At 51.1% G+C, this 24,654-nt stretch overlaps 1 protein-coding gene and 2 long non-coding RNA genes across 5 annotated transcripts in view; 2 read left to right on the forward strand and 1 right to left on the reverse strand.

Moving 5' to 3' along the window:
- Positions 1-6,083, forward strand: part of WFDC1 (WAP four-disulfide core domain 1) — a 28,032-nt gene extending 21,949 nt beyond the window's left edge. Inside the window, exons 5-7 of the mRNA XM_082438452.1 lie at positions 2,628-2,669; positions 3,855-3,927; positions 5,647-6,083. Coding sequence (XP_082294578.1) covers positions 2,628-2,669; positions 3,855-3,913 — 101 coding nt within the window. The 3' untranslated portion in view covers positions 3,914-3,927; positions 5,647-6,083. The remainder of the gene's footprint in view (positions 1-2,627; positions 2,670-3,854; positions 3,928-5,646) is intronic.
- On the reverse strand, positions 3,934-16,841 carry LOC309649026. 3 transcript variants are annotated; one of them, XR_014256911.1, is made up of 5 exons: positions 13,247-16,841; positions 9,203-9,367; positions 6,085-8,386; positions 4,169-4,416; positions 3,934-4,040 (listed from the first exon to the last, which is right to left on the reverse strand). It is a non-coding gene; the product is annotated as an uncharacterized lncRNA (long non-coding RNA). The 3 variants fall into 3 exon arrangements; XR_014256912.1 differs by having other exon boundaries at positions 9,203-9,370; XR_014256913.1 differs by lacking the exons at positions 9,203-9,367; positions 13,247-16,841 and having other exon boundaries at positions 6,085-9,187.
- LOC309649029 lies at positions 13,667-20,501 on the forward strand. The gene is made up of 2 exons (XR_014256916.1): positions 13,667-13,735; positions 19,118-20,501. It is a non-coding gene; the product is annotated as an uncharacterized lncRNA (long non-coding RNA).
- Positions 20,502-24,654: the final 4,153 nt, after the last annotated feature.

Genomic DNA, 24,654 nt, shown 5'->3' on the forward strand with positions numbered 1-24,654 from the left:
TGCAGAGGCAGAAGTAGGACCAGGAGCAGCGTCGAGTGTGGTTAAGACTGCAGGCCACCGAAACGGGTTCAAATGCTGCGGCATTCTTCCCCGGTGACCTTGGGCAGCTAACCTAAGCTTTCTTAGCCTCAGTTTCTTCATCTGTAAAATGGGGCAACGAGGGTCACGATAGTAATTGCTTCTTGGCGTAGTGACGAAGCTTGAATGAGAGAACACTTACAAAGCGCTTAGGGCAGCGCCTGACACATAGTAGGTCCCCAACCGATGTGCGCCGCCGTCATCTGTCTTCCGCAAGAGGGAGGACTGGAGATCGGAAACGTGCCCAGACAATGCATACACCTAACAGGGAGCAGAGTGAGAATTCCAAGCCTGGCCACCTGCTCCAAAGCCCATGGGTGTGTGTCCTCCCCCACCCACAGGAATGATCGGAGCCTTCTAGATAGAAATGTAATTGAAATTTCCCCTAGCCTTGTCCCCAGAGGGCTGTCACTTAGCAATAATTATTGGTAATTGTACAGGAGTTTGGAAGCATCTTAAATTCCAACAACTTCCCTTGGAGCAACGGGCTCGGGGAGGAGAGGAGCGCTCTTGTCCCAGGGTAACCAAACAAAAAGCCTTGGATTTTAAGTTTTTAAAAAACTGCATATTTGAGGTAATTTCTTTTTTTAATTTTTAAAAAGTTTTTGGCTGCGTTGGGTCTTCGTTGTGGTGCACGGGCTTCTCATTGCGGTGGCTTCTCTTGTTGTGGAGCACGGGCTCTAGGCGCGTGGGCTTCAGTAGTTGTGGCACGTGGGCTCAGTCATTGTGGCTCACGGGCTCTAGAGCGCAGGCTCAGTAGTTGTGGCGCACGGGCTTAGTTGCTCCGCGGCATGTTGGATCTTCCCAGATCAGAGCTCGAACCCGTGTTCCCTGCGTTGGCAGGCGGATTCTTAACCACTGCACCACCAGGGAAGTCCTGAAGTAATTTCTGACTTAACAGAAAAGCGGCAAGGAGAGTCCCTTGGACCCTCCACCCTAATTCATCAATTGTTAAATACTGTTTCCTTTGTCGTGCTCTCTCTGCCTCTCTCCCAACCCTGCACTCTCTCTATATATAAATCCACATAGTTACTTTTTGGGACTATCTGAGAATAAGTTACAGGTCTCGTGCCCACGCCTAAGATGCAGGTCTCTGCTGAGAGCCGGCTGCTACAGGGGGCCGAGGGCCGCTCTGAGTTCAGCCTGGACCCTGACGTCTGAGGAGTTCATCTCTTTCTTGAGAGAAAAATGAACATCAACACAGGCAGTAGATCTGATTTCTCGGCGAGCAGGGTCAGGGTCCTCGGTGCATCTTTTTATTTTATTTTATTTTACTTTATTGAAGTATAATTGATTTACAATGTCATGTTAGTTTCAGGTGTACAACACAGTGATTCAGATACACACACACACACACACATATATATCTATATATATCTATCTGTTCCTTTTCAGGTTGTTTTCCCTTATAGGTTATTACAAAATATTGAGTAGAGTTCCCTGTGCTATACAATAGGTCCTGGTTGGTTATCTGTTTTCTACATAGTCGTGTGTACATGTCAGTCCCAACCTCCTAGTTTATCCCCACCCCGTGCATCTTCTGAGTGGGTTCCATGCTGCTCCGATACTGACCATCCAAGACTGAGATGTGGGAGATGAGCCCCCCCCGCCCCGACTCTTCCCTCTGACAAAGTGACCTCACTGGATACTGCCTGGGCAGGATAACGTGGGCGCACAGCCCAGAGCAGGGGCTCAGATCCATAGGTTTGTTTTGTCAAAGTGACACTTGTGGTAAACACACCTGGTGTGAGGAAGGGGTCCATTTCCGCACAGACCACCGTCTCCTGCCCATGGCGTCAGGGGCCAGAATTCACCCCCAGGGAGAAGGGAGGAGCAGGAATGTTTCGGAGAGCCTCCGGCCTGGAAGAATTTTGCCATTTGCTTCGGAAAATAGCTGTAAATGGAAAAATCGTTGTAAATAGTAGTCGTTGAGGTTGCTGATAAGCTCTCTGCCCGAGGGTGTGGATCAGCCGTTGGTTCTGTCGCCTTGTACAGTAAATGTCAGTGCTGGTCCTGGACACCCTGATGATTTTTAGGATAGCCACGGAAGAGAAGGAAACAAAATGCCCGCTGAGTACATAAATATGATTTTTATTGAGATATGATTGGCATATAATATTAGTTTCAAGTGCACAAACGTGATTTATTAACCTTATAGCAGTCATATGAGACTGATGCACAGAGGGGGAGGGGTGAGTTTACCGGTAGACGCATTGCCAAGTGAAACGTCTGCATGATCTGGCCAGGTTTCTCCACTCTCCCACATTAAATTTCCCCAACTCCCACCGTAAAATGTTTTACTGCTGTGACAGGGTGGGGGCTGAGGAAGGAGTTGGTTGATGACAGTCAACAGTGGGAATTGGGTCGTTCTGCTTCTGCATTTAACTGGCTGCAGTGTCACACGTCACTGTAGCTTCTGGAAAATTCCACTGTACACTTGTGAGAGAATGAGAGTGAAAAACACAAATAATTTCTTAGCATTGTTATGAAAATAGTTTTGGCCTTATAAACTCCCCGAAAGGAGTTTAATCCTCTCACTTCTTTTCCAGATGGGCGATTCTTACGACACAAATTTTACAAAGAATATCCAGGTAAGAGAAGAACCATTCTTACTTTGCAGAGAGTACTAAAAAGGGCAGTGGGCATTTCTGGGGTGAAGAAAAGAAACCCAGTGGACGGTTCTGAGAACTACAGTTTGAAGCTGCTATGAAGGAAAATGACTGTATTCTCCCTGGTTGCTTTTATGCTGTCAGATGGCATGTTGGGGGTAAGGTGCTAGGATGCCAAGATGCTTCTGTTGTGCAAGATCTCTCCTCTAGCCTGTGCGGTCCTCCACGTGGGCAGGAGCCATTCCAGGCTGCAGGCTGGGACTGAGGCCGCAGCTCAGGGATGGCTCATAGGGGACAAAATGGGAATTAGATTGGGAAATAAGGTAGAAGCCCTGTTGTCTGATGGTGGGCAAGAGGGGCTTACAGCAAACACAGCTTCATGCTGAACATCAGAACCTGGGTCTAGAAGTGCAAAAGTTCCTCCTGCTTTCATTGAGGGAATTAGAAAATATGGCTGACACCATCCCTCCAGCCAATCATCGATCCAGTTATCCATCAATCCATCCATGCACCCATCCATCCATCCATCCATCCATCCATCCATCCATCCATCCATCCATCCATTCATCCACCATATCTTTTTAAAGAATTGACAGTACATATTTATCAAAAATTACTCTTCGTGCCTTGCTGGAGGTTGCTACGTTTATGAACATGGCAGACCCAGTCCCTGCCATCCTGCAGCTGATAGCAAGCAAGAAAGTATTAATAAAAGATGAATAAGGTCCAAGTGGTTATTTAGTGCCAACAGTGATCAGGGCCATTGAGGTCACTTTCAGGACGCTGTGAAAAGGACACCTTAGACTAGGATGTCAAGGAAGGCTTCCGAGGAGGGGATATTGAAGCCCAGTATCAAGAATAAGAAATAGTGGGCAGAGGGACAGCAGATGTGGAAATCCTGAGGTGGAATCAACTCGGCCATCACAGCAGCCGGAGTGCGTCGTGAGCACGGGGCTGGAGGGGAATGGCAGGAGTTGAGGGCAGACCACACAGGCTGGGGGGAACAGCTGCAGGTGGGGACTGGGGGACCTCTTTGGGGGAGGAGAGGGGGCAGGGCCAGGGCGCCGGGCCAGGCTGAGGTGTTTGGACTTAGTTTGGCTGGTGAGCCGTGAGCATCTGAGCAGGAATCCACACACCTTCCCTGACAGAGCCCACTTATTTTCGCAGAGGGTGCCTCCAAAAATGTGGCAGAACACGGGAAAGGACAGCAGAAGCACTTTCAATAAAGCGACGGCAGCAGGTAAGTGGGAGGCGGGATGCGTCAGTGACAGCAGGTGGCTTTGGGCAGCCAGGTGTCCAAGGTAGCTTTCATCATTGAAGTTGAACAGTGGGAGGGCAAGAGTAGGGCTTTACCTGCGGGTAATTTGAAAATTCCTTTATAATTTCAAAGTGAACATACGAGAGCTTTGGGCGTGCTCAGAAGTGGAAGTTTCTATAGCCCGTGGCCCTAAATCCAAGGACCAGACTAGGTTGTAACTTACACATTCCTTTGCCTTCATGCCTCCGTGAACAGACAGACAAGCCCTCCTCTGTCCCATGAAGTTGGTCCCTCTGTCTCCCTCCCTCTGCCACGCGGTGCTATCCAGGGCCAACTCTCAGGCATGAACGTGGTGCCCAGAGGTTCAGCAGTCATTCATGGAAATCTCCAGTGTGTGCAGGCGTGGTGCTGGGGGGACGCCGTGGATAAATCAGGGCTCCTGCTCTCGGGGGCTTACATCCTAGTAGGAGACTAAACCGGGCAACCAGTAAGTCAGCAAGAAAGGCCCAGCCTGCAATAGTGTCGTGAAGGAAGCTGGACAGACAGGTGATGTGATGCGGGGTAGCCAGGCAAGGAGGGAGCTGCTTCAGATGGGGGCCAGGAAGGAAGGCCGCTGTGAGCAGGTGATATCTGAGCCAAGACCTGACACGGGCACCCAGGCAGAGGGAGCGGGAAGGGCAAAAGTCCCGAGGCAGGAAAGATCTTGCTTTGAGGAACCCCAGGGAGGCCACTGGGGTGGGAACAGAATGATGGTGGGGAAGGCTGGCATCAGAGGTGACCAGGTAAGGAAGGCACAGGCTCTGCTCTCAGATGCTCTTCAAGGTGAGATGCAGGTGGATGCAAAGGTCCAGGGGTCTTGGCCAGTAAAACCTGAACACCCACCCAGCGCTGTGAAAGCTCAAGCCTATGCATGGTAAACAAAAGCCCTTGAAAGCGGACGATTCCCCCACCCACCGCAATGCCCTTGAAAGGCAAACATCAGGTTTGAGATTCAGAATACTCAGGTGTGAGTCCTGCAGGAAAATCTAGAGTCCATGGGGATTGATGCCAACATGTCTATTACCTGCTGATGACAGGAACAGTCCTTGGAGTGGGTCTGACCCACCTGAGTCTGTGAACCTTACACAGGGACGTGCTGGGGCCAGTGGGAAAGAAGGGGACAGTGAGAGATGATTTGGGATGGCTCTTAAGAACCAGCCGGCCAGAACTGGGTTTAAATTCCTGCTCCACCACAAGGTGACCTTAGGCAAATGACTTCCACTCTCCAAGCCTCAGTCTCCTCATCTATATAATGGGAGTGATGGGGAGGGATGCGTTAGGAACTAAGTAATATGGGAGGGGAGACAAGATGGCAGAGGAGGAGAACACAGAGCCCACCTCCTCCCACGAATGCATCAAAAATACATCTCCACGTGGAGCAACGCTCACTGAAAACAAACTGGAAACCGGCAAAAAGATTCTCGTACAACCAAGGTTGTAAGAACGATCCACACAGAATCAGGTAGGAAGGGAAGAGGAAGATGGAACCTAGAGAGACTTAGCAGTGAGTTAAGAATTTAGTCTTAGTGGAAACTGGCATCTTTCTGGCGTTTCCGGTGGGCGAGGAGGAAGTGGATGACACACGCTTTTGACCCCATGTTCTTGGGTTCCTATGAACCCAAGCAGCGGTTCATATTCGTTCCCTCTTTGCTTCCCTTTCAGCCAACCTGGAAGAACATTCCTCCACTTTCTGCTAAGCCTCAGAAACCGTTGGGTAAAAAATGATTTGACCCCCAGAGGTCATGCCCAGCTCAACAGAGCATGACCCCAGAGATGCTTGGAGACAGGACCCCTGGCTCTCAACCCCTGGGTGGCCGCACCTGGCAGGGTGACTTCGTGGGAGCCACTCGCCAGCTCCGGGTCCCTGTTTTATCGTCCTGGAAATGAGGCCCGCCTAGCAGTCCCCTTGACCTTGCAGCTCCCCAGATCTCCCGTGGGAAGAAGTCACTGCCTTTGTGAGCTTTGTGAAGCCCCTTTCTAAGACAGAGGTCAGTGTCTTCGTTGGTACAGATTTCTTCCAGGTTTGACTCTTGGAGGCATGTACCCATCCCAAATGTTCTCAAGATACGTTTGCTCATCATAAATTGGACGTGAACTTACCTACTCATGCGTGATTCATAGTGTTAGCACCTGATGATCTTAAATTGGAGGTGCTGAAGCCGTAGAGTCCTGGGAGTGGGAGGGGGATGGGTGTGACTGGGGTGAGGTGTCAGCTCAGCTCTGCTTCTGGACCCCTGCGCTGTCTGGGCCACACGTGTACCGTGTCCGTGTGGGTCCCTCTGAAGCACAGGGCGGAGGATTTGATTTATTAGGAAGCGATTTATTAGGAAGGTTCCTGGGAAGAACTAGCAGAGGGGTGGGGCAGTGGGGCAGGAAGAGAAAGAGGTCCTACCAGGTGATGTAAGACGGTCCCGAGGAGGGTAACTTTGGCGAGACCCCCTGGGGGTCCCAGAGGCAGCCTGTGTCCCACCAGGACCAGCTCCAGGGGCGGCACCTATACAGGTGCTCAGAAGGGCCCCGTGCTTGGTTTAACAGAGTTGAGCAAGGGGCCCGCATGTTCATTTTGCAAATGATGTAAGTGGGTTCGAGTCCCACTGTGGCGCTGGCCCCTTCAGAAGGCAAGGGAGCCGAGCCCCGCTCAGTGGTGGGGTAAGGGCTGTCCCTCGGAGGAGCGCTTGTCAGTTCCGGGGGCAGCCCACCCCCTGCCAGGGAGGGGACCCAAGAGGACACGGGCAGAGCCCTGGGGGCATCTGTTACACAATCCAAATCTCAACAGTGACTGCATCAAAATGGACGCACACATCCAACGGCTTTTGGGGGAAGTGATTCAGTTCATTGGGCATGTAAGACAGCCCCATTGGTGACTGATATGGATCGATGACCAAACATTTGGCAGGACTTGACCTTTCAAATTCCAAGATGGGCTTGTGCGAAGACTCCTGAGTACCCGTATTTTAAAAACAAGCATCTCTCCTCACCCCTGCCCCGCCCCTCACGGCCCTCCCCCGGCCCACACATCCACACTTCTTCTCCAGATAACATCCAGACTCTCTTGGAAAACATGCCAAGTCCAATTTAAAGTGGAGATTGATGACCGATGGGCCTTTTTTTTTTTTTTTTTTTGGTCGTTTCTGAGCATCCGTGTGTTCACATTGCTCAAGAATTATTTTGATGGTTTCTTTGTTTTTGCTTTGTTTTTGTGTATGCAACATGAGAGAAGAACAGTCAAGCGATTCATGTCAAAGTTGTGTAAAGTGTGCCTTTGTCACACTGGCTGGGGGAGGTTTTGACCTTCCCGTTGATGGAAAAGGAAGACGCCTTTATCCAAGAATGGCAGGTCCGACCAGAGACAAATCTGTTTCCATCTCAGATACTGAGGTTTATGTCAATCCATGCCAGGCATGTTGTGGAATTTATACACGTGATTTCAGGGGTCACAGCGTGGGTCACCCATGAAATCCCCAGCGCCCCATCTGTCTGTGCTGGAGGGTCCATCTCACTGGTCTGGACGGGATCTGAGCCTGCAGCTGGCTGAAGCTCCCTCCCAGGGAGGTGGCGGGAATGAGCAGCCAGACCATCAGGGCTGAGGACCAGAGGTCTAAGGGACTGTCCCCTTCATGGCTGGCCATACGTGGCAGGGGTAAACAATTACAACCAGCAGAGACTTGGGTGTCAGAAATCTGAAAGGACTCACCCGAAGTCACACAGCCTGTAAGTGCCAGGGTCTGGATTCCAAACTGGTCTGACCTGCTCACAGCTCGGGCTCCAGAGACCCATCCAAGCACATTCCCTCCAGCCGTTGAGGCCCAGAAGGGGCCACTGCTGGTGTACGGATCCGCAGAGGGCCCTGGGGACAGGGCGGAGCTCACCCCCACTTCTGGGGGGCTGTCCACTAGGTGGGGTGGAGAGAGTAGAGGCTGGTCAACCTGGGTTCTGATCCTGGGCAAGGCACTTGCCCTCGCTGAGCCTCAGTTTCTTCCTCTGTGAAATGGGTGCGATAAGGGTAACTGCCTTTCAGAGTTGCCAGGGAGGATTATGAGAGATGGTGTATAGAGAGCAGTCAGCGGGTATGGTTATCATTCTTTATTATTATTACCTTGGCCCAAGAGTCCATGGGCCCCCAGCTGAGCACCTCTGTTTAAGCCCAAATACCGAGACTCTATCTCACTTCATCCATCAGTAAGTTTCATTGGTGCATTTCCCTTAGGTTCAGGGTAATTAATTAACTTTCCCACTCACTCATCGGGTACTCATTCACTCATTCATACATTCCATCTATCAAGAAATATTTACCAAGCACGAACCACCTTTTCTTGGCGAATGCAAGATGCACGTTTTTTTTCACCTTTCCACGTCCCCGAAGCTGGGAAGTGTCCTAGTCGTGACCACCAGGCGTCATTGCCTGCACGTGAGCACATTTAAATATGCAGGCTGGGTGTAAGCAACTCAGTGGAAACTTCCAGGAAAAACCAAGGAACCGCCTTCTGGGAAATTCTGCGTCATCAGAATCTTGGGGATTCAGAGGCCACGTTGGCAGAAAAACTTGGACCCTGGCAACTCTGAGTGGAAAAGTGATTCGGAAGGGTTGGATCCAAGCGAGATGACCTTCTAGGAAAGACCTTATCCCATTTATCTCACTTACATTTTCTTTCTGATGTATGTGCAAGAATGAGGCATGATTAAAATCTATGTCTAAATAAATCTGCAAGAGGTCTTTACTAAGTTTACAATAGAAAGGTGAAAGCATCATAGCAGCTTAGTTGGCAGTGCTTTGTATCTTTTAATTATATATAATGTTCTGCTTGGGTTATTATGATATATGCTGCCTGTCTTAGTTTCCATCTGAGGCACAGAGGGGAACAGCCCAGAAACGGTCCCTGCCTGCATGGCGTTTATGGTCTAGTGGGGATTGGAACCACCGCCTTCTGGCTCCAGGGCTCTGCCCCTCCATCACGCGGCCCCAGGGATGGGCTTGCAAGCCCCTTTCCTGGTGGAACCTCCACCCTGCCCTCCCCAGCTTTCCCCCTTATGTCCCTGCCCTGGGTCCTTATTCTGGAGGAAGACACACAGATGAATGGGTGATTGCAGGCACTGGGGTACGTACCCGGAGCTCAGCTGTGTTTCTTGGCTTTGAGCCCAGAGCACTGTCCCCTTGGGAGCTGGCAAAGCCCTTCCTTGGACCTGATTGATTTGGAAACCGGGTGTCAGGGCTGCTCACCTGAGCTAAAGTGTGAGCAGAGGTCCTGTGGTCCGGGACGTGAGAGACCTCTGGACTTGGAGCCGTGTTCCGGTGGTGGTCGCAGCTGTGTGCCCCTGGACACAGAGCTTAGCCTCTCTGAGACTCAGTTTCTACCACGATGGAACGGGATGACGCCTGCCACACCTGCTGCAGCATGAAGGAGATGAGAGTTGTGAAAACAGGTGGGAAACCCGGAAAGGCCTGTCCTGGGTCCTCAGGGTGAAGAGGCAGAAGGAAGGCAGACAGTGCACTGGACCGGAGTTGAAGGACCCTCAGGGGCTAGAGGTCCGCTGTGCTGCTGGCAATGACAGGATCCCGGCCGAGCAGCTGGGGCAAAGAGGGCCGCCAGGAGAGACAGGAGGCGTGGATGGGGGCACCGCTTTGGTGCTAGGCTGATGGGGTTCAAGTCCCGGCCCTGCCACTCGCTAGTGTGTGATCTTGCACAAGTAAGTCACTGTGCCTCGGTTTCCCCATCTGCAAAAGGGGGTGATGATACTCCGGGCTGTGATGAGAAGTAAAAGTGTGGAAATATGTGCAGTTCTCAGAACCATGTCTGGCTCATAGCATGGGTTCTATAAGCAATCGCTGCTATTGTTGTTATCGTCTCTAAGGCAGAAGTGAGCGGCCACAGCTTGGGAGGACAGGACCACACCTGGGCTTCAGGGACAGCGGGAACCAGGGATGGAGTCCCCCACATCTCTCCATTTTCTCTGGGCAGAGCCACTGTCTCCTCGGGACATGAGAGTGGCCCCAGGCCACTAGAGCTCCATCCAGCGCACACTCCCCGTGAATGGGACGCCTCCCCTGTGACACCCTGGGGAAGGCACCCACATCTGGGCCCATCGACTGAGGCCATGGGAAGCAGGGAGGAAGAACCGGCAGGTCCCCCATCAGCAATGGCCATGGGGGTGAGGGTGGGGATGCCGAGCCAGGAGGGGGTCCCAGGAAAACGCGCACGTGGGGCTGGGCAGACAGTCTCCTAGATTCCACCTCTCATTCCACAGGGGAGGGCAGCAAAGACCCCACAGTGTCTCGCGACTTGCCCAAGGTCACACACAGCCAGGCAGCCATGGGGGACAGTCAGTTCTTACAGGGATCTCCCTCCACTCAGCCCTTGCCCTGTATTATTTCACTGCTCTCGTGGCAACCTTAACGTGGTCGCCAGCACCTTCTGAGAGCGGATCACGTGCCAGGCGCCTCTGGAAGCCCTTTACAGAAACCAGCCACTCATCCGAGCTCTTCCAACCCATGAGGAAGAGACTCTTGACACCCATTTTACAGATGAGGGAAACTGAGGCATGGAGAAATAGTCACTTAGCAAGGATCACAGAGCCAGTAAATGGCAGAGTGAAGATACAGACCCAAGTAAACTAATTCCAGATCTGACTCCTTGGGAGGTTCGACCTTTGTCTTTTTCTTTTAAATCAGCGAGAAAAAGCCTTTAATTTGTGTGGTTTAAGAAGACATCTAGGGACTTCCCTGGTGGCGCAGTGGTTAAGAATCCGCCTGCCAGTGCAGGGGATGCAGGTTCGAGCCCTGATCTGGGAAGATCCCACATGCCGCGGAGCAACTAAGCCCGTGCGCCACAAGTACTGAGCCTGCGCTCTAGAGCCCGCGAGCCACAACTACTGAGCCCACGTGCCACAACTACGGAAGCCCGTGTGCCTAGAGCCCGTGCTCCGCAACAAGAGAAGCCACCGCAGTGAGAAGCCCACGCACCGCAACGAAGAGTAGCCGCCGCTCGCCGCAGCTAGAGAAAGCCCGCGTGCAGCAACGAAGACCCAACACAGCCAAAAATAAAATTAATTAATTAATTAAAAAGATAAAAAGAACACATCTAGGTGTTGAGTTTTGGATGAAATAGTTGACTTGATTATGACGTTCTTATATCTGCAGCCATTCAGAACAGAGAGATATTACATAGTTGTCAGTCTCCCAGGAAGTACACATTATAGGAAGACTTTCTGGAAAAGACTGTAGGAAGGAAAGAATGCGGCTGCCCTTTTTTTTTTTTTTGCCATTAGTTGTTGAGGTCAGATTCTATTTCTTACTATGGTCATCTACCTGTTTTTATTTTTCTTTTTTGAAAATAATTTTAAAACATTTTTAAGGGACTTCCCTGGCGGTCCAGCGGTTAAGACTCTGCGCTTCCATTGCAGGGGGCGTGGGTTCGATCCCTGGTTGGAGAACTAAGATCCCGCGTGCCACGCAGCACGGCAACCCCCCCAAAAATTTTAAATTTAAAATAATAGTAAATTCACAGAACATGTGAGGAAAAGTCCAGAGAGGCCCACCTCCCCCATGGTAACACCTTGTGTAACTACAGCGCAGTACTGCCACCAGGAAGCTGGCAATGGCACCATCCACAGAGCATGTGGGTTTCCTCTAGTTCCACAGAGGAACCTGGGAGGGGAGAAGCGATTCACCCAGGGTCACCTAGCTTGGAACTGGCCATTTCCCCACTCTCCCAGGAAGTGCAAGAGGCCAACCCCACTCCCCCGAATCCCCAGTCTGGAGTTTTCTCTCTTGCCACACACACAAAGCCTCCCATATTGAAGAGATCACAGAGGCCATGGCCACCTCTTTGGCTGTCTGGGGACCGTCCCACAGCTGTGGGGGGCTGAGGGGGGGGATGCCCAGCCTCTGAGAGAGCTACGTCCCTCCAGAGGGTAAGCAGGGCCCCAGGAAGCCAGGAAACAGTTGGGCAAGTCAGCCCGGCCTCCTCCAAGGTGCCTGAAAAGCAGCTGGACCCTGGGGGCACTTGGCTGAGGACAGGAATCTCACCCACAGGGGCAGCTTCTCCATAAGAACAAACTTAATTAAACAGTCTCTCTGTCCCTTGGGCTGGCTGACATAGCCACCGTCTTCCCTGGGGCCAGTTTCCATCAGAGTTGCCAGGATTAACTATCTTCCCGACCCCAGATCTTTTTGTAGACCATCTCACAGAGATCAGCAAGGCAGTGTAAAGGGAAGGCAGAGGGGCACCCTTCCAGGGGACATAGTGCCGGACAGACTTTATCTTATGACCCCAGGGAAGGCCTCTGCGTGCTTCCACCTGGGAAGAGGTGAGCAGGCCCTCAGGTGAGGCGCTGGTGGCACCCAGCTCCAGACAGACTTCTCCCTGTGGGCGCCTGCAGGCTGCTGCCTGAAATTCCACCATCCGAGAATCATCTGTTGTCGACAGCTTGGAGGTCTGTGGAGTGTGGATTCCTCTGGAAGGGGTTGGAGGGGGAGACACTGGTGTGTGGGTGATCACAGGCACGGTGGAAAGGGCTAGGATAAAGCTTATGTAGGCTCTGGGCATCTGTGCAGGCTGAGAGGTCAGGGAGGGCTTCCCAGAGGAGGGGCTTCTGAGCTAAGTTCACAAGTACGAGTTTTCTGTAACTACCATACAGATTACCATAAACAACAGAAATGTAGCCTCTCCCAGCTCTGGAGACCAGAGGTCCACGTCAGGGTGTCAGTAGGCTTGGCTCCTTCCAGAGGCTGTCCCATGCCCCTGTCCAGTTTCTGGGGGTGGCCAGTAACCTGTGCCATTCCTCATCTTACAGACCCATCACTGCCATCTGTCTTCATCGTCCCATGGCCTTCCCCTCTGTGTCTGTGTGTCCCAGATTTCCCTCTCCTTTGGTTTATAAGGACACTTATTGGATTTAGGACCCACCCTAAACCCAGGACCATCTCATCTCAAGATCCTTAATTGAAGTACAACAGCAAAGACTCTATTTCCAAATAAGGTCACATACACAGGTTCTGGAGTTAGGACGCATACAGAACTTTTTGGGGGGGAAACAATTCAACCCGCTGAGGAGCAAGTTAGCTAACTTACATTGGGGGAGAAGAGGAAAGGCATTCGAGGCAGAGGGAACGGTATGTGCAGAGGCACAGCTGGGCATGGCTGGAGAAGGGGGGCACTCTGGGAGTGGGAGGATGCGGGGTAGAAAGTTAAGCGGGTGCCAGCCAGTTGACATCTTGAGTTTGAACTTGACCGTGAAAACAATGGGAAGCCACTGAAGGGTTTACCTGGGTTATGATCTCGTTTGCTTCTCCCCAAGAAGGCCAGTCTTACGGTCTGCATTTACAGATGAAATCACTGTGGTTCAGAGAGGTGAAGTCATTCGCCCAAGAGACGACCATCAGGAAAATGGCAGAGGCAGGATTTGAACTCAGGCCTCATCTAACTCCATAAGTGGGAAGACAAACGCAGCAGGGATCTGCGTCCGTGGAAGGCTCCTCAGGAAGGAAGAAAGGAACGGAAGTGAGATCAGGTGCCAGGCTCACCGCCCCACCTGACAACGGTTCTCTAATGTTGGGCCTGGGGGTTGCCATGTTGATGCTCTGAGACCAGCCTCCTTGACCACACCTGATTGGTGGAGAAACAGGTCACCTGACTCAAGCTAAGCCTGTCAGATTCCTCCCCCCAATGCTCTTGAGTCTTTTTGACGTCGGAAGGTAGCATGGCCGTGACTAGGAGCCTAGCTCAGGAGCTTCCTCTCAGCAGCGTGGCCTCAGGTAACTTCTTGAACCCCTTGATGCTTCAGTTCCTTCTTTGGAAGTCGGAAGGATGAAAGCAGCACCTTCCCGCATGGCTGCTGTGGGATTACATGAAATCCTGGTGGTGAAGCTTTTCGCCCAACACCTGGCACACTGAAAATGCTGGGCAAACATCAGCTGGCTCTGCTAGTGGTACGGATAGGGGGATGGGGCTTGGGGCTGTGTGGAGGCCACTGCCTACCTTGTCCATGAGGAAGAGGGACGGGAGAAAGAGCCAGAGGGAGAGGAGGAGGAGGAGAAGGAAGAGGAGAGAAAGAGAGAGAGAAGCCAACAGGTTCTGGACAGCTTTCCAGGACTTGCTTCCAACTGATATGAGACTTGGCCGCCCTCCCCTTCCTGTACTGAGGTTCAAGGAAACAGCTCAGTGGTTCCCAGTCGCCAGTTGCCCCTGACTTTGCCCTGGGCTAGCACAAACGGGTTTTTAATTTTTTTTTGCAATCAAAACCAAACCAAAACCAAAACAATACAGAACACCAACCAAAACACGCCTTGATGGAGACGGTTTGGCAAGCTGAAGGCCCCATGGAAGCCACTGGAACCACCTTTGAACTGGATGCCAGGGATTTCCTGCCTCAGACCCAGTGGCTACCTAAAGAAACCCCTGGCAGGTCTAAGCCACACTGTGGGGAGGCCGTCCTGCCTGTGACCGCCCGGAAGCCTCACGTCCTGGGAACACACTCGTGGCCTCCCCACCCCACATTCCACATCCACACCGCCTGATCCCAAGTGGGCAGGCTTCTGGAAAGTTCCACGCTCAGCCCAGGAACTTGTTGAACAGGTGCCTTGAGATGAGCGAGTCCCCTGCCCATTAGGCGCTGCCCTGGCCAGGCTGGAGAATGCGCGAGAGCAGAGTAAATTGAGGGGATTGAGGTCTCATGGGTTATATGCCAAGGTGAGTGCTAACATCTAACATCCACTGTGTCCTCGACATCCAGGTTGGGAAGATGCCACCACCTGCATTGAGAGCAGAAAGAATCAAGGCTCAGATATTGCAAGTTTCTAGCTCAAGATCAAACAGTTACTAAGTGGGGAGCCAGAGCTTTCTTCCTACCTGAAATCAAAAGGCTTATCATTAACACTTTCAAATGTAAACAAGGCGTAGACAGTGGTAGAAGGAACGTCTTTGGACGACTCAGCCAGCTACCATTGCTTCATCTAGACCCTCAACTTCGTGCAGAGGTAGAATCTGGAGTATTTTAAAGTAAATCCCAGACATCGTATACATCACCTGTGAATGCTTCCGAATGCATCTCTAACAGACAAGTATGTTTTTTAACATAATCATAAGGTCATTATCACAGGGCCACCTGGACGGGAAAGTTCGAGGTGGAACCACGACACCACGTGCCCTGGGAGGGAGCACGGTCCCAGCCAAGTCCTGTTCTTCCCCGGCAGGCAAGTTCACTAGAGCAGCAGTTTCCAAAGGGGGTTCCTCAGGCCCACAGCATCAGAATTACCAGGGAACTCATTAGAAATGCAGGTTCTCAGGCCACCCCAGCCCTAACGAGTGAGGAACTCTGGGGTTGGGCCCAGCAGTCTGTGTGTGGGTTTTTTTTTTTTAATTTTATTATTTCTTATGGAAGCATAGTTGATTTACAATGTTGTGTTAATTTCTGCTGTACAGCAAAGTGATTCAGTTATACATACATATATATGTATATATATATATATACATTCTTTTTCAATATTCTTTTCTGTTATGGTTTATCACAGGATATTGAATATAGTTGCCTGTGCTATACAGTAGGACCTTGTTGTTTATCCATGCTGTATATAATAGTTTGCATCCACTAATCCCAAACTCCCACTCCATCCCTCCTTCACCCTCCTCCCCCTTGGCAACCACAAGTCTGTTCTCTATGTCTGTGAGTCTGTTTCTGTTATGTAGATAAGTTCATTTGTGTCATATTTTAGATTCCACATATAAGTGACATCATATGCTATTTGTCTTTCTCTGTCTGACTTACTTCACTTAGTATGATAATCTCTAGGTCCATCCATGTTGCTGAAAATGGCATTATTTCATTCTTTTTCATGGCTGAGTAGTATTCCACTGTATATATATATACCACATCGTCTTTATCCATTCATCTGTCAATGGACATTTCGTTTGTTTCCACGTCTTGGCTATTGTGAGTAGTGCTGCTATGAACATAGGGGTGCATGTATCTTTCTGAATTATAGTTTTCTCTGGATATATGCCCAGGAGTGGGATTGCTGGATCATATGGTAATTCTATCTTCAGTTTTTAAGGAACCTCCTTACTGTGTTCCATAGTGGCTGCACCAGCTTACCTTCCCACCAGCAGTGTAGTGGGGTTCCCTTTTCTCCACACCCTGTCCAGCATTTGTTATTTGTAGACTTTGTGATGATGGCCACACTGACTGGTGTGAAGTGATACCTCACTGTAGTTTTGATTTGCATTTCTCTACTAATTAGTGATGTTGAGCATCTTTTCGTGTGCCTATTGGCCACCTGTATGTCTTCTGTTTAGGTCTTCTGCCATTTTTCGATTGGGTTGTTTGTTTTTTTGTTGTTGAGTGGTATGAGCTGTCTGTACATTTTGGAGATTAAGCCCTTGTCAGTCCCAGCAGTCTGTGTTTCAGCATGCCCTCCCGGTGACTCTGATGCCATCTGGAACTCCAGAACTGCTGCTCCTGAGAAGGATGACGGCCCAGGGAGGTGTTTCCCTTCTTGCATTGTTGATTTCTTATTTATGCAGCTTCTGGCTCCTTCCCCAAAGGATGCTGAGGGGTTGGTCTTAAGCAGCGTTGCCTTCCAGCCGACTCAGGAGCCCAGTGAGTCCACCCGCTCCCGAGGTGACCCTGAGCCAGAGTTTCCTCCTCCATAAAATACGTGGATGACGGCACCAGCCTCCTAGTCCGGCTGTGCAGAGAAACTAGTTAAGTGCTTAGAATGGTTCCTGGTGCACAGCGGGTATTACGGAAGGACCAGCTGTTCTGACCAAACAGGGGTGGCAGAGCCAAGGGAAGTATAGCCCAACCTACACACCATCGTAAGATGCTTGCGAGTGAGCTCGAAACACGTCCACGGGAGCCTGCTTCTCACGGGCAGGGCCGGCGCGGGGGGGCCTCCCGGGAGAGAACGGGAAGGAGATTTGGGGGCTGCTGGCAAGAGCAGGGAGTGCCCCTGAGGCAGGGAGACTGCAAGACACTGCCATGGCCAGAGATGGTACGGGAGGAGCTCACGGTTGCCCAGGGCGATGGGCTCCCCAGAGTCCCGGGGGGAAGACGGGAGGGGGGGCCTCTGAGCTGCAAGAGCTGTGATGCATCTGGGAGCCTCAGGAAGGTTCCTCTCCCCCAGGGCCCCGGTGGGGAGACAGGAGGCAGGAACAGTCAAGGAGCACGGGGAGCCCTGGACACCAGGAAGGCAGGGGGTGCAGGGGGAGCAGGAGGTCGTGGCCGGGTTCCGAGCTAACACTGATGAGACAATTGCCCCAGGTTTGGTTGTCCCCAAGGCTCTGCAACTTCAGTTAAGAATTGTTCATTTAAATAGGTCACAGGCTCTCAAACCCTTGGTTTACATGAAAAATCTAACAGAGGGATAGAAACCTTGTTTCTTTTACCTGCAGGCATGGGACAGAAGAGTCATAGGTTTTAACCTTTGAGGGGATAGAGCTGCCAATCAAATAATGTGATCAGGACAAGTCATGACGTGAGACCACCATCCACCGGCAGACTTGGGAGACGGTCACAGTGTGAACTCATTTTGAAAATACACTGACATTAGCCAACCCTGCCCCCTTAAAAGTCCTAGAAAAAGTGGCCACCTCTGTAGCCTAACACACAGATTGTGGTCTTGAAATGCCATTTCCCATTTTTTTGAAAATTAAAAAAGCAGGGTTTCTCAGAGACATAGCTGATTCCAGGGCTGGAAATGTACAAGAGAAGGCTGGAATATTTTGTTTTCCCAAATGGCAAAGGAACTGTCAAAGAGAGATTCCTGGGATTATGCTAAAAGAACTCTGAAGCCAGGTTGAAAAGGCTCCCCGTGGTCAAAGACATGACCATGGGAGCTTCAGGAAGGATAATATTGCATTGGATTGAAACCCATCTACGTTTACATTCATGAGTTCACAGGGATGTTTTTAAAAACTAGTGGATCTCCTTCAGAGGATGATAGGAACTGGCTTGTTATCTTGAAACCGGTCAAGGGAGGGAATCAAGCAGTGATTCTGCCTTCCTGTTTCCATTGGTAACAAACTATGGATAGATGAGAGGAAGCGTCTCCTGATGAAAGTATCCCAACTAATACATTAAAAGGCAATTGATAGGATTGGAATATCACAGTTTTGCAACCCCCAGGGAATGAGTGGATCTGGATATTGAACATTAGTGATACTGACGTCACAAAAAGAGACCACCGGCCACAAGGAGCCTCCTGATGGAAACACACAAGACCAAAGGGTTGGAGCCTTAACCTGATCCAACCTCTGGATCCCACTGCCAGTTTGCAGGAAATTCCCAGGAAAGAGGGCCATGCAGCACTGCACCTGGAGTGTGCAACCAGCAAAATCCAGACTGTGGGGAATGCTACAGGTCAGACGGCCAGGGTGTCTCAACAGATAAAATGGAAGGGGTGGAGGGGAAAAAGATGGATGGAGCAGTGGGCAGAATAATGGCCTCTCAAAGGTATCCACGTCCTAAGCCCCAGAACCTGTAAATATATGACCTGACCTGGCAAAAGGGCCTTTGCAGGTGTGTGACTGAGTTGAGGATCTTGAGATGGGAGATGATCCTGGATGGTCCAGGTGGGCCCAGTGTGGTGACAAGGTCCTTATAAGAGGGTGGCAGGGGGGTTGAAAGCAGGGTGAAGCAGCATGAGAAAGACCCAACCAGCATTGCTGGTTTTGAAGTTGGAGAGAGGGGTCATAAGCCAAGGAATGTGGGTGGCTTCTAGAAGCTGGAAAAGATAAGAGAATGGATTCTTCCCAGCACCTCCAGAAGGAATGCAGCCCTGCAGACACTTTGAGTTTAGTTCGGTAGGGCTGTTTCAGACATCTGACCTGTAAGAGAACCCTAAGAGAATCTATTTGTGTTGCCACTACGTTTGTGACTGTCTGTCATGGCAGCCCTAGGAAACAAATGCAGATGGGAAACGTGTTGGTTAAAGAACTGTACAGGACATAGGAAGTGATGAACATATGACCGTAAGTCAGGAGAATGGGTACATCTGTGGGGAGGGGGGTGGTTGTCGTTGGAGGGGGCACATGGCGGAGCCCGGCTGGTGGTTCCAAGGGGGTTCACCTGGTAATCATTCATTAAGCAGTACCTTTGTGTTCTGTGGTCCTCTAAGACTGTTTCATTTCCGTTCAACCAGGTAAAAATCCTAACAGTTGCAAGGACGATTCCGTGGGGTACAATAGGATCTCATTCTCCAGAGCTGTTGAAGACAAAACGTTTCCTCTTCCTGATCTTGCTGACATTTCTTTCGCCAGCAGCACAGCGATTGGCACGAAGGGAAAAGAAAGGTCTGTGGAGCTCATAACTTATATTATGCAAAGGAGCGGGACAGAGCAGACTTATCAACACATGGAATATGGGGTGTGAAAATGTTTGCAGTGTACATATAAAGCCCAGGGTAGCAGACGTGGCAGTGTCTCCAGCCCCCTGACCCTCAGCATCCCCTCCTCTGCAGAAAGCTGCTTCCCACGAACACCTGACTCCCCATCGAGGGCTCTCTTTCAACTGCAGGAACACGGTCAGCCCCCATCAGGGAGGACCAGATGCCCCCCTTCCCAGCCCTGCCTCGTTCCCCTCTGCCAGCGTTTCCTGGGGTCACCTCTCAAACAACATGCGTTCAAATCTTTGGGTTTGGGAGAACCCAAGCAAGACGCTGAGAAAAACTCTAACGAAGTGGGAGGAGGTGTTTACCCTAAAACACCTGGTTACAGAGAACACCTGTAGCCTTTACCTGACACTTCCTCCCACCACCACTGCCCCGCCCCCAGCTCCTCCCACTCAGCAACCCTCTGCTGGATGGATAGATGGGTGGTCCGGGAGCCCATCCCACTCCCACTGGGGAAGTTGAGAAGGACTGGTCTCCCTCCCTCCCCTTGCATAGTCCTGGCAGACCTGACATCCTTCCACCAAATTCCCTTTCTGTTTAAAATAACCAGTCAGTTTCTGCTGCTCGCAGACGGGAGGTTGGTAACTGATACAGCCTGATAAGGTGAAGCTTAGCGTTAACTGAGCACGAAACAGAGCACAGAGGTTCCTGAGAGCTAAGACCGAAAGTTCAATGCTGGGAAAAAAGTGGACAGTTCATCAAGGGAGAAAAGCTTTTTTTTTTATAATTTTTTATAATTTTTATTTTTTTAAATTTTTATTTATTTTTTGGCTGTGTTGGGTCTTCGTTTCTGTGCGAGGGCTTTCTCTAGCTGCGGCAAGCGGGGGCCACTCTTCATCGCGGTGCGTGGGCCTCTCACTATCGTGGCCTCTCTTGTTGCGGAGCACAGGCTCCAGACGCGCAGGCTCAGTAGTTGTGGCTCACGGGCCCAGCTGCTCCGCGGCATGTGGGATCTTCCCAGACCAGGGCTCGAACCCGTGTCCCCTGCATTGGCAGGCAGATTCTCAACCACTGCGCCACCAGGGAAGCCCAAAAGCTTTTTTGTTGTTGGTTTTCGTTTGTTTGTTTGTTTGTTTTGGTAAGTTACCATATCCCATGATGCTCGCCAGGCTCTGAAGAGTAAATAGAATTTTTTTTTTTTAATTAAAACAAGCGTATGAAAGATTTAAAACCTTAACAAAACATAGAGATTGATACAATAACCTCGGGAAGGTGGGGTTTCATGGGTGCAGGGTTGTGGCTGAGAATTCGGTCTTACTTGATGGGCATGACGGTGGGCATTCTTCTCCTGTTCTGACTTGTAAGAAATGAGGTTCAGAAAGCAGGGCCATTTGTCCAGGGCTCCCGGAAGTCGATCGGAGAGTAGAAATTCGCCATGTGAATTGCTTTCCGTAAATCTCTGCGCCAACCCTTCTATGCACTGAAATCCTCCCACTTTCCCGCGCCCCATGCTCTGTCCACTGCCCGGTTTGACCCAAAGACCCAAGGAAGAGCGTGATTCTCTGGGCTCTGATGAACTGCTGTCGGCTGTGGGGATCATGTGTGGGGGTACCGAAGCCGCCTCCCCCAGGCAGTTCTCAGGGCGGGACCCCACCTGCGATAACAGCCCCCGTGGACAGCACCATTGCTAGTCCATCCGACAGCTTTGGAAGGGGCTCAAAAAGGGTGCCCACCCTCTGCCACGAGCCTCTTCAAATCTGCAGCGGTGTGACTGGCGCCCCCAGGACCTCTGCACAACCTGTGCAAGCCCACTTGGCAGCCCTGCTGATCCCAGTAAGTCTCACTCAGCACCAGATAATTCCTCCATAACCACCTGCCAGGTGTGTGCCATTTTGCCCTTTCAGAGATGAGAGAGGGTGACATACGTGGCCCAGGGAGCCTGCACCCCACACTAAGGGCTTCCCACGGGAGGGTGGGACACGGGGCCACCTCCGTGGGTATGTCCCACCACCCCCCCCCACCCAGCCAACAGCACGCTGGCTGTGATTACATGTCCTCCCTTCAGCCCGAACCAGGAGCCACAGATATTATGCAACTGCCCCTCTTCTAGACTGTCTGTCTCCACCCTCCTCCCCCGGGCCTGGCTCCTCTGTATTCCACAGTCCTGGCTCTACATCACCTCCTTGGGAGTCTTCCCGGAGTCATCCAGGTAGACTGACATTTGCCCCCACTGGGTCCTGCACGCAGTGACGTTGTGACACATGCCATGCAGTTTGCTCCTTCTCCACGGGACCCAGAGCTCCTGGAGGGCAGGGACCACGTCTAGCTCATCTCTCTCCCAATATCCAGCATGGTGCAGGTACACAATAGCCCCTAAATGCTGGATTATTGAATCGGTGCCTGATCAAATGGGTGAGGTTGGGTCTGCCTTCCTAAGTAGGCTGAGAACTTCTGAGAAGCAGCCTGAGAATCCTACTTGCCCTCCATCAGCTAAGAGCCTGGCAGTAGGGGATGGTCTGAACAGGTTTGTGAAGGGATGAATGAGCCCCTCCTCGGAGACAGTGCAGCGTGATGGTCAGACGTGCAGGTTCCGGCGTCAGAGTCCAGTAGTAGAACTTCTGGCTCACCCTCTTAGCTGTGTGGCTGGGGCCAAGTTCCTCAAGCACTCTCTGCCTCCGATTCTGTCCCAGGTCGGGTTCCCCAGAAGCAGAGCCCGAGGCAAGACTCATGGTTTACTAAGGATGTCTTTCCAGCAGAAACTGGTAAGGGAATGGGAGGGGCAAGGTTTCAGGCTAGGTCCCAGGTTCAGCCTGGCCCCTGGGGAGCTGTGGAGTTGTCCCCCTCGGGGGGCACAGAGTGGGCTTTCTGCCGGTCCTCATCGAGGGAAACCTGGGGAAGCACATTTCCAGGCACTGCGGCTGCTGGATGTCAGAGCGGGGAGCCCACAGACGGGAAAAGGGATGCCAGGGCATCTGGGTGGAGGACCCCATCGTCCGCTAGAGTCCCTCTTCTGTGAAAGGGTGGGTGCGGGCAGTGCTCACAGCAAATCAGGCACGTGTTATGAGGATTAAGTTGAGGGCACAGCTCTGAGCGCAGAGCCTGGCACCGCAGGAGAAGTGCTGTTCACCGGCGGTATTGTCAGCCGGCCGCAGCAGCCTTCTTCCTCTGCCGGCTCTCAAATATTTGTGGAATGAATGAACCAGCTTGCCTACTGGTTAAACCGGGTCCACCGTGGCTGCCCAGGCTGGTTATCAGAAGTCTCTTTGTGTCCTGGCTGCCTGCTACAAATGGCCCAAAGCAAGGATTCGGGGGGCGGGGGGGAGGGGGGAGGGGAACAGGGTGACAGAGTGGGATGCTATTTCTCTTACTTTTTAAACTCTTCATTTTGAAATAATTACAGCTTGACAGGAAGCTACAAAAATTACACAGCGAGGCCCTTCACTCAGACTCCCCCAGTGTCACATCTTGTGCAACCACAGTGCCATACTGAAGCCGGGAAATTGACACGGTACGGTACGGGGGGTGTGGTCTCCGAGTCACTGGATCTCAGGTACAGATTCGTGTAAGTACCAGCTCCATCAAGAGACAGAACTGCTCCGTCACCACATAGGTCTCCTTCTCACTGCCTTTGTAGCCACACCATCCCTAACCCCCGCCAGCCACTAATCTGCCCTCCATCTCTATAATTTTGTCATGTCAAGAATGTTCTGTAAGTGGAATCATACACTGTGTGACCTTTTCAGATTTGCGTATATTCTTCCCAGATTACCCAAGTCTTTGTGCAGGCTCCCCCCCCACTTTCTTGCTTCCCCTGCCTTCTTTACCCCTAAGAACCTCAGGGTACCCTTCCACAAGGGACATTCTCTTCTATAACTAGAGAACAATGATCCAAATCAGAAGTTCACATCAGTACAATACCATTATCTCCAGACCTCACTCAAATTCACCACTTGTCCCACTAACGTCCTTTATAGCAAATGGTAAAGACATTTTTCCCAGCCCCAAGATCCGACCCAGGATTATATTTGCATTTGATTATTATGACTCTTTAGTCTCTCTGGAACATCCCATGGCCTTTCCTGACATTTCTGAAGAGGGTGAGCCAGTTGTTTCCTAGGCTGCTCTCCAATGGGAGGGCTGCTTCCTCATGATGGGACTTGCGTTCAGCACTTTGCCAGGAATCCCCCGAAGTGAAGCCGTGTTTCCTTGGTGCACCGTATCCAAGGCGCACGATGTCATTTGTCCCATCGGTGGTCCTGGTGACCCTGATCCCTGGGTCCAGCTGGGGTCTGCCAGATTTCTCCAACTAAAGTGACTGTTTCCCTTTGTAATTCATAACTATCCTGTGGGGACCCACTTAAGATGGTGTAAATGTCTTGTTTCTCATTCAACTTTCATCTGCTTCCTTTTTGAAACGTTAGCAGAATTTCTTTTTATTGAAGTATAGATGATTTACAATGTTGTGCTAATCTCTGCTGTACAGCAAAGTGGCTCAGTTATACACATATAGACATTCTTTTTTTATATTCTTTTCCAGTATGGTTTATCCCAGGAGGTTGGATATAGTTCCCAGTGCTAAATAGTAGGACCTTTTTTTTTTTTAAATCTGTTCTAAACTTAATAGTTTGCATCTACCAACCTCAGACTCCCAGCCCATCCCTCCCCCTCCCCCTCTCCCCCTTGGCAACCACAAGTCTGTTCTCTATTTAACAGAATCTTTTATTGCGACAAAATTTACCTACCGAAAAGTACACACAATGCAAGTTCCGCTCCATGAGTTATTACAAAGTGGACACCCGGACACTGAAGTCTAGGCCTGAAGGCAGGGAGTTTGGGGTCCTATGAGGAGCTGGAGGAGAACACACCTGGCAGAGGGACCTGTGAAGTTCAAAGGTGGGGAGGCTGGGCTGAGCTCAGCTTGTTTGACAAACAGCCAGGAGGCCGAGGTGGGTGGGGTGCTGGGACGGAGGCGCCCGGGGTTGACAGAGGGGCCATTCTAATAGCCACTTAACTGAGAACTAGCCCCACCCCTTCAGCAGCACCTAACAGGGGGACACTGGGGCTCTCTGAACTTTCAGAGGGGAGGCACTGAGAACTTTGAGCTCTTTACTATATCGAAAAGCCAACAGAAATTGGACAGTTACATTTTCAAATGTCCAACTCTATGACATTCTGGAAAAGGCAAAACTATAGCGACAGCAGTAAAAGGATCAGTGGTTGCCAGGGGTTTGGGGTGAGGGAGGGATGAATACGTGGGGACCAGGGAATTTTTAGGCATTGAAGATCTTCCATGCGATACTGTAATGGTAGCTAGATGACATTCTACATTTGTCAAAACCCACAGACTA

Source organism: Balaenoptera physalus, assembly GCF_965194825.1.
Source record: "Balaenoptera physalus genome assembly, chromosome: 19".
NCBI classification, from domain to species: domain Eukaryota; kingdom Metazoa; phylum Chordata; class Mammalia; order Artiodactyla; family Balaenopteridae; genus Balaenoptera; species Balaenoptera physalus.